The sequence below is a fragment of the Octodon degus genome, unplaced genomic scaffold (assembly GCF_000260255.1).
Source record: "Octodon degus isolate 3935 unplaced genomic scaffold, OctDeg1.0 scaffold00119, whole genome shotgun sequence".
NCBI lineage: Eukaryota > Metazoa > Chordata > Mammalia > Rodentia > Octodontidae > Octodon > Octodon degus.
Window position 1 is genome coordinate 1,395,244 of NW_004524695.1, and position 8,727 is coordinate 1,403,970.

At 38.8% G+C, this 8,727-nt stretch overlaps 1 protein-coding gene across 2 annotated transcripts in view; it reads left to right on the forward strand.

Moving 5' to 3' along the window:
* The window catches only part of Slc17a1 (solute carrier family 17 member 1), a 25,572-nt gene that overhangs the window by 12,676 nt on the left and 4,169 nt on the right, over nt 1-8,727 (forward strand). For both annotated transcript variants that reach the window (XM_004640137.2, XM_023699988.1), the window contains exons 6-11: nt 212-298; nt 4,633-4,751; nt 4,850-5,014; nt 6,402-6,534; nt 6,618-6,765; nt 7,678-7,768. In XM_004640137.2, coding sequence (XP_004640194.1) covers nt 212-298; nt 4,633-4,751; nt 4,850-5,014; nt 6,402-6,534; nt 6,618-6,765; nt 7,678-7,768 — 743 coding nt within the window. The remainder of the gene's footprint in view (nt 1-211; nt 299-4,632; nt 4,752-4,849; nt 5,015-6,401; nt 6,535-6,617; nt 6,766-7,677; nt 7,769-8,727) is intronic.

Genomic DNA, 8,727 nt, shown 5'->3' on the forward strand with positions numbered 1-8,727 from the left:
ATTGCTCATGGCTACAGAGCAGTCACCTCCTCTCTATTTTCAGATGTCTGCATTAATTTCTTTTTTTTTTTCTTTTTTTTTTTTTTTTTTTTTTTGCGGAACCGGGGATTGAACTCAGGCCCTTGCGCTTGCCAGGTAAGCACTTATTCCACTGAGCCACCTCCCTCCCTGCATTAATTTCATAGTGGTGGGTTTTGTCTTTTCTGCTTAGGGGTTATGCTGGGACCCTTCATAGTCTTGCTTGCGACTGGATTGATCTGTGATTTTCTGGGATGGCCCTTGGTCTTTTATATTTTTGGTGAGTCTCTTCCTATAAATTCCCATTTGCAATTCAGAATTTATGAATAAAAAATAATAATATAATGTAATAACTTATATGAAGTTAGTATTTAAAATTACAAAAAGAAAGAAAAGTCAACATTCATGAAGTTCTTATTGCAAACCAGTTATCATGCTTAGAACCATACATATACTTGTACCTAATTTTTTACAATTGTGTAATGTATAGGCTATCATACCACATACCCTATGTGAAGTTCTCCAGGAAAGAGGTAATCAGAATAATTAACTTTTTTTTTCCTTTTTTTATTTTTCAAGAGAATACAAATTAGAATTAAAATAGAAAAAATTACAAGTGACATAGATTTTCACTTAACAAAGTAATATGAATTTTACAGTATTTGTTGTAAAACATAGTGTTGATTTCTAATTCTTAAGTACAGTGGAAGCATGAAAAGTGAAGTTTGATATATTTGTATTACAGTGAAATAATTTTTTGAGATTCTCAAGTATTCTATCTGCATAATATACTTCTCTCCATGTAGTTTGTTACCTATACATCCTATATATCTTTTTTTTCAATAATTTTATTGAGAGACAAGTAGCAGTGAGACTTCAAAACTGTTTACCAGCACAGTTTCAATAGTTAATAAATTGCATATTGTTGTCTTAGTGGTTATTCATTGTACAAGATGCAGACATGATATCCTGTCCACAAACACTATTAGAATAAATCTCTCTGTTCATTGAATTAAGAGAATGCAGTCATATATCTATCCTAACTGGAATAATCAACTTTAGATTTTGAAAGATTATCTTTGTTAATTTACTCTCATTGCTGGGATAAAACACCTGATACCCAACATTAAGGAAGAAAAGATTCATTTAGCTGATAGTTTGCCGAGGTTTTATTCTGTAATCGACTGGCTCCAAGGCAGAGTGACTGGCTCCATGGCAGAAGGCAATAGTTCACAAGAGCAGCGGAAAGCAAAAGGGGGTGTAGCAAGCTTCTTTGTCTCCCTTATATTGTTTGCCCACAATCTGCCCACACCATCTCCACAAACTCAGGGGACCATGGACCCCTGCTGAGTCAATAAATTTAGCTTTTGATCTTCTTAATTCTCAAATTGACACAATGTATCAATCATTACACTCATATTCTGAGTTACTATTTATACTTAGTCATGACCTTGGCCCTCTATAATCAAACACATTAATTTCTGTAGTTAAAAAACAACTTTGTGGGGGTTTGATCCCCGAGCCTGCAGTGCCAGCCCTGCCCTTGAGGTGCGCTGAGACGGCAATTGAGACCCGGCGTGGTGCCCCACACCTGTAATTCTAGTTCTTGGGAGGCTGTAAACAGTTAAATCACTAGGAGTCCAATCTAGTAGTGAGACCCTGAACACCCTCGAGACCCTTCCCTAAAATGCAAAAAAAAGGAAGAAAAAAAAAAGACTTTGTACAAATTGAAACACAAAAACCATAAAGAATAGAGGTTGCCAAATGAGATATAAAATTACTACTGGCTTTAACATCTTGGTTTGAGATATGTTGAAGAGACAGTGGATGGGTGTGATTGTGTCTATTGGTTAAGTGAGGACACTTACAGAGGCTGTGTTTCTTGCCTAAAATCGTTCTTAGGGTAAATTCAAGATTCATTTACAAAGTGACTCTTTTAAAAACGGTTATAAGATGTAACGAATCACAGGGATATTGCAGCAACTCGAGGCATATGATACACAAACTGGTCCCATCCCCAAGTTCAAAGAGGCAAAGGATGGAGCAGTTACCACGATCCATTAGAGCAGACTGCCCCAAGGGAATCTATGATTTGTTTTTATTAAAAAAAAAAAAAAAAGAGGAGTTAATCTTAGGAGAGAGATATTTCGGGCTTGAAAAAACACTGTAATCCCACTAAATCTGTCCTCATTTCTACCAAAGCTTTCCGTTGGCTAATTCAAACAGCAAGGTAGGGCATGGAACCTGTTGATATTAACACAGCCATCTGTGACCAAATCAGAGTATAAAACAATGGAGTGTGAGCCTAGAAGGACACACTGAGAACACACACTTCATATGGGGAGCAAAAAACAGAGCCATAATGTGCAAATATGTCTTCCTCCTTCATTTCCATCATTCCTAATCACCACTTTGATCATCAGTAGGAAGCAGTGGTCAGTGTAGTAATGGGACACATACACTATGTCCTGAAAGGGATTGAGAGAACTGGAACTATCTGTCCTGGAGAAAAGAAAATTTTCCCTACCAGAGAAATTCAAAATTGCTCTGCATTATAAAACTAAACTAAATAAGCAGAAGTTACTGGGACAAAAGACTTTAGCCTCATGTAAGAAAAGCTTTTTGACACTTAATTGATGATCAAATTGGAAGAATGACCCTCAGCATTCACATTCTAGTCCTACCTCAGAATCATGTACAGCACCATTTGTCACTGGCAGATACCATGAGGAATTTCATGAAACTCAAAGGCAGGGAGTACAACTTATGCTCTGACAAGACTTGCACCATGAAGTGCCTCATTTGCATCTTCTTTATCACTTACAACAGAGAAAAGAGCTTTGAAAGCAGGGGGTAAGGTTTTAGGTATGTGCCCAATAATCCTTTTATTGAGGTCACTTGATGTCAAACGACCTGACCAAGTGGCAGAGCAAAGACCAAATTATTCACAAACTCTGTTTGAATGTTCTTCTCAATAAAGTACAATAAATCCAAATAGTCATTGTTTTAAAGAGCAAGACACAGCATACTGTACCAGCCCTCCCCTTGGGCACACTGAGACAGCGATTGAGAGTGAGTGTGGTGGCATGTGCCAGTAATCCCAGCACTTGGGAGGCTGAAAACAGGAGGATCTTTACGAGTCCAATCTGTGTAATGAGACCCTATAGTCCCTGTACGAAAATACGTAAGAACCAAAAAAAAAAAAAAAAAAAAAAGATAATGTTCTGTCATCAAGGAGTTTATATCTGCTGAAGTTGAATATGATAGGCCTGTGTATAAATTTTTAGTACTTACCCTTTTTGTTGTTCTATGTCTTCCTTTATCTGTAATTTGCTGTGTATCATTAATTTTGAGAAATTCTCAATAGTTGTTGCTTCAAGTGGTACTTCTGCTCCTGACTTTAATCTTGTGTCCTGGCCTTCACATACATACTAGCCTGTTAGTAATTTTGTAATTGTTCCATAGTTCTTGGATATCCTGTTGTGGTTCACTCTTCTATCTTAGAAATTCAATTTTGAAACTTTCTACTGCTCTTTCTTCAAGTTCACTGGTTCTGCATCAGTCATGTCCAGTCTTCACTTCTATTGTGGTGCCTGTGGCTCCCCTCCTTTCCTTCTGATCTTGACTACCAGACCACCATTCTTGTCTCAGTCTCACTGACTGTGTTCTCCCTGCTTGGACTTCATGGTTCTAGCCCTTCTATCTCTGTGTTACGACTTCTCCCTCCCCCCTTTCCTCACCATTTTAACTGCTGCCTTACTTCAAACTCTGCCCCAGACTCACCCTTCAGGATGTACTCCTCTGCGAGATGGTACAATTTGTGTATGAAGTTGCTTACTACTTGCTAACTGTGTGTCACTGGGCAAGTACTCTGATCTTTCTGCATTTTCTCATTTTGAAAAAGAGATAATGATAGTATCAAATAAAATTTTTGAAGATTAAATAAGACAATGTCTCTTCCTCATCTACTTGAAAGACATCTCAATGAAGGCAAGGATTTTTGTCCATTTGCTGCTCTATCCTCAGCACCTAGGATAGTACTTGATACATATTATTATGTTCTAATATTTGTCAAATGAATTAATCCAATTTACAAAGCCTAAATCATAAACACTATATGCTCTACTTTAACAGAGGATTCCACATGATCAAGATATTAGTATTAAAAAATGCATTAAAAAAGAATTTTACATTTAGAGGATTTAGACAGTCTCTAAAGCCTGGATGGTGTCTCATGAGCCCAGCTATGGCTGAACCCACAAACTGGGTAATTGTCAACTCTGAGCAGGGTTAGATCTCCCCTGCTCTGATGATGCAACACATTCTGAATCTGAAAAGATAAAAAGCTGAAGACAGAGAGGCCCATCCCAGTGGACAAATGTAGAAGCTGGCTGATCAGGAGAGACCAGAGAACTTATCACCATTTATGTAAGATTTGTTCTGTAGGAAGACAACTCTGGATACAAGAAGGACTGCCCAAACAAGGAAACTTATTGCAAAATTTAAACAGGAAGGGGACATCTAGACTGATAGAATGATACAATAGAAAGTATAATAAGTTAAAGACCTACTATAGTCAGAAACTTCTGATTCTAACTTGTTCTTTTTTGATAGGTGCTTATGGCTGTGTCCTATGTCTTTTCTGGTTCATTCTGTTTTATGATGACCCAAAAGATCACCCATTTATAAGCATCAATGAAAAAGAATATATCACCTCATCCCTCGCCCAGCAGGTAGACCACAGTGTTCTGTATTGTCATCTCTCAGATTCTGCTCCAAGCAAAAGAGACTCCTGCTTGTCCTGCTCTGAGAATGATTAATTATTTTTCAGGACAACCCAAGTACTGTGAAAACTCTACCCATCAAGTCTGTGCTGCAGTCTACCCCATTCTGGGCCATTTCCTTGAGTCATTTTGCTTTTTTCTGGTCAAATAATTTTGCAGTGGCATACACTCCAATTTTTGTGAACAGTGTACTTCATGTTGACATAAGAAAGGTTAGTAAATTGTAAGTTTTTACTATAACTTTATGAAGGACTCTCTGTTTCTCTGTCTCTAATGACCCTGGTCTCTGCTCTTGCCTCCCACCCCATTGTGTTATCTATGACTTTTATCTGGAGATGCATGGCTTCTAATTTTTGTGAAAAGTAACCAGAACAAAAGGCATTGGTATAAATATAGTGTCTGGTATCCCAACAACAATAGGCCTGCAACCTGAGTTCCCTTAACTCCCATCACCATGTGGTTGCCATGTACATAACTAAAGATTCAACATTGCCCTTCCTTTTGGTGACTGGGTCCTTCCCTGAAAGTCAGTCACATGGCCAAGCCCTTGCATCTTACTTAGCACTCATCCATCTCTTTCCTGGGGGTATGAGACTGGATTTGGATATGGGTTGACTCATGACTTGGGTTTCCTGTGACACCTTCATTGCTTATCTGACTTGAGAAGCACTGATGCATAGAACCTTCTGTTACTTCATAAAATAATCAGAAAAGAACTCTCTTAGAAGGGTGGGGAAGGCGGCGACCTAGCGCGGTGGTTTCTGCGCCGGGCTCTAGAGCACGAGGTCGCCAGTTCTTGCCCCCGTCCCGACTCTTTCGGGGCTGGTGAGATGGCTCAAAAGCACCTGCTTAGAACAAGCTAAGCAAAGCACAGGGACTGCGGTTCAATCCCCCAGCATCACATGCCAGCCAGCCCCGCCCCCTGGTGGGCTGAGCTGGCCACACACACTAAATAAATAAACAACAACCAAAAAAAGAACTTAAAAAAAAGGGGGGGGGGGGGCTGGGGTGATGGCTCAGTGGAATAAGCGCTTCGCTGGCTAGTGCAAGGGCCTGAGTTCAATCCCCAGTTCCGGAAAAAAAAAAAAAAAAAAAAAAAAAAAGATTCTCTTAGAAAAGCAATCTGGGTTCCCCACGTAAGGGTTTTACATAATGAATCAGTAGCTTGTGCAAGTGCCAGAATAGCAGGAAGGTTTACCTTGTGAACTCAGTTGTATCTTCCATGAAACCATGGAGTCGCTGCAAGGATTGACAGTGGCCAGTACGGAGTGGGCACCGTAAGCGTATTGTGATTGCCATTATTGTCATGTTTATAATTTCCCCTGGGGCTATCACTTCGCCTTCCAACACGGTCTTTCTCTCTATTAAATGGTGATTTCAGGATTCATGATCTTAAAAGTGAAAAACAGCCATACTATGACACATATTACTATTTTCCTCTTTATGTTGGGTCCCAGGAGTAATTCTAGTGTTGTACGCTTATGGCTTCCTACATAACAGTACACATTCTAGATACTAAATTCCAAGACAGTGATTATTCTGTGTATCAGAGCTCCTGCATCCACCATACGTCCTCACAGAATAACATCTCCTCCACAGAACGGGTTTCTGTCCAGTCTGCCCTTTCTGTTTGCCTACTGCTTCAGTATCTTAGGAGGTTATGCTGCAGACTTCATCCTATCCAAGAATATCCTCAGCATCATTTCTGTCCGGAAACTCTTCACCACACTAGGTAAGGAGCTCCCAGGCACTCCAACATGTGGTGGGTACCCACTCCTACATATGCCTAACCATGTTGTCTACGTCCCTCCCCAGGAATGCTCTTGCCTGTCATCTTCAATATGTGCATGCTTTACCTGGGATTCCACTTTTACACCGTCATCATCTTCCTGATAATTTCTCAGGCAACGTCCTCCCTTGCTATACCTGGAACACTTATAAATGTCTTGGATATTGCTCCCAGGTACAATATTCTTAAAATTCATGTATTTTTAATTAAAAAAATAAAAGTTGTATTATTTATTGTGTACAACATGATGTTTAGAAATATAGACACATTGTAGGAAGGTTAAATGTACATATATACATACCTACCATGTTTGTGGTGAAAACACTTAAAATCTACTCTCAACATAATTGTCAAAAACACAGTGCTTGGCTACTGATGAAAGTCACCATGATATACATCAGATCCACTGAAGTTATTCTTCCTCTTTAGCTGAAATGTTGTATCCTTTGGTCAGTGTTTTCAGATTCTGGTATCTAACGTTCTGCTGTTTCTGTGAGTTTGACTTCTTTAGACATCATATGAGTGTAAGATTACATAGTATTTGTCTTTTTGTGTCTGGCTTACTTTATTTAAAATAATGGCCTCCAGGCCTGGGAAGATAGCTCAGCAGCCTAAGCATCTGCCTGGCAAGTTCAATCCACAGTATTGCATGCAGTGCTGGCCCTGGAGCCAGGCGTGGTGGAGCATACCTGTAGTCCCAGGCCTGGGAGTGGGGTGGGGGAGTGAGACAGGAGGATTGCTATGAGTCCAAGCTATGTAGCTTATAAAACCAGTTTCTATTACCAATACATATCACCTTCTAAATTCTCAATTGTATTTCTTTCTTAACTTGGCTGATTTTCACCTACATATTTTCTTAATATTTTCATATTCTTTACTCTTAATGTTAACCTCTCTAACATCACAGTGTAACTAGAAAGTTGCTTATATCAACACATGTTTTCTGTCACTTTGGTGGAATTTGAGAAGTAGAAATGATGAGCTCATGAAATCAGCAGTTATTGCTCTTAAACCTTACTTAATTAAGTTGGCTTTTCCTGCAGCATTCGTCCCACTGTACATCTGCATATTTATCTTCTTTTATAGATATTATGGCGTGCTTAAAGGAGTTGCAACTTTAATTGGAATGATAGGAGGCATAATTTCTTCAACTGTCAGTGGATTAATCCTTAGTATGGTAAGCAACAGGCAAATCATTCCTATTTTTCCATTATAAACTGTGCAGGGTAAAAAGTGATATATATGCGAAAACTTACAGAGAAGATGCCAGCAGGAAATAAGTATGAGCTTTTATAAAAATATGAGTCATATAAAAATAAAATTAGTCCAATCACGCATCTCTCTAAATCCATGGGTAATACAATTTCATTCTCGTACGTCAGCTGTGCTAAAAACTTAGGTCATTAGTCGTTGAAACAGAAGTGATGATTCTCTGACAAGTCTTGGAGGAAGCAGATGAGAAATGGCGAAGTTGAACAAAGTATCTCACAACCTCAGAAGGACAACAGGACAACACTTAGAGTTTACACGTAGATTAGGACAAGTTGGAGGCATATCTAGGCAATTCAGCTGATGTAAGAATGAGCTGTGCCTTGACAGGATTCAAGGGTAGCTACACAATTCCTGCAGCAAACATTATGCACATTTGTTCAACATGAGACATTTTCCTTTTGAGTTTGGGAAGAAGAAAAAGAAAATTTTGCACTAGGTCTTACCTAGTGCAATAAAGCATGGGTGTATTAATATATGAATATAAAAAAGAAATACAATCAGCACTTTCAATAAGAGGTATTCAAAGGTAGTCCAAAGACTACATATGCTAAAAGACTAAAAATTGTAAAATGTCTTCCGGTCACCCTCAGTGATCTGAAAATTCAATGCAATCTCAATGAAAATGTTGTTTGTTTTGTGGAAATGGAAGAGGTCTTTCTGCAATTGACATTTGTTCACTAAGAGCCAAGAGCAATCAACAGGCTGCTGAAGAACAAGAGCTGGAATGTTTGTGCTGAGTGGTATAAGATCGCTGCCCTGGAAAATATGAGCAAATGTGAGAGTAATAAATCTTAGCAAAGTCATAATTAAGGTACATGGAAATGATTGCATTTGCCAATGAGTATATAAAAAACACACATTCTC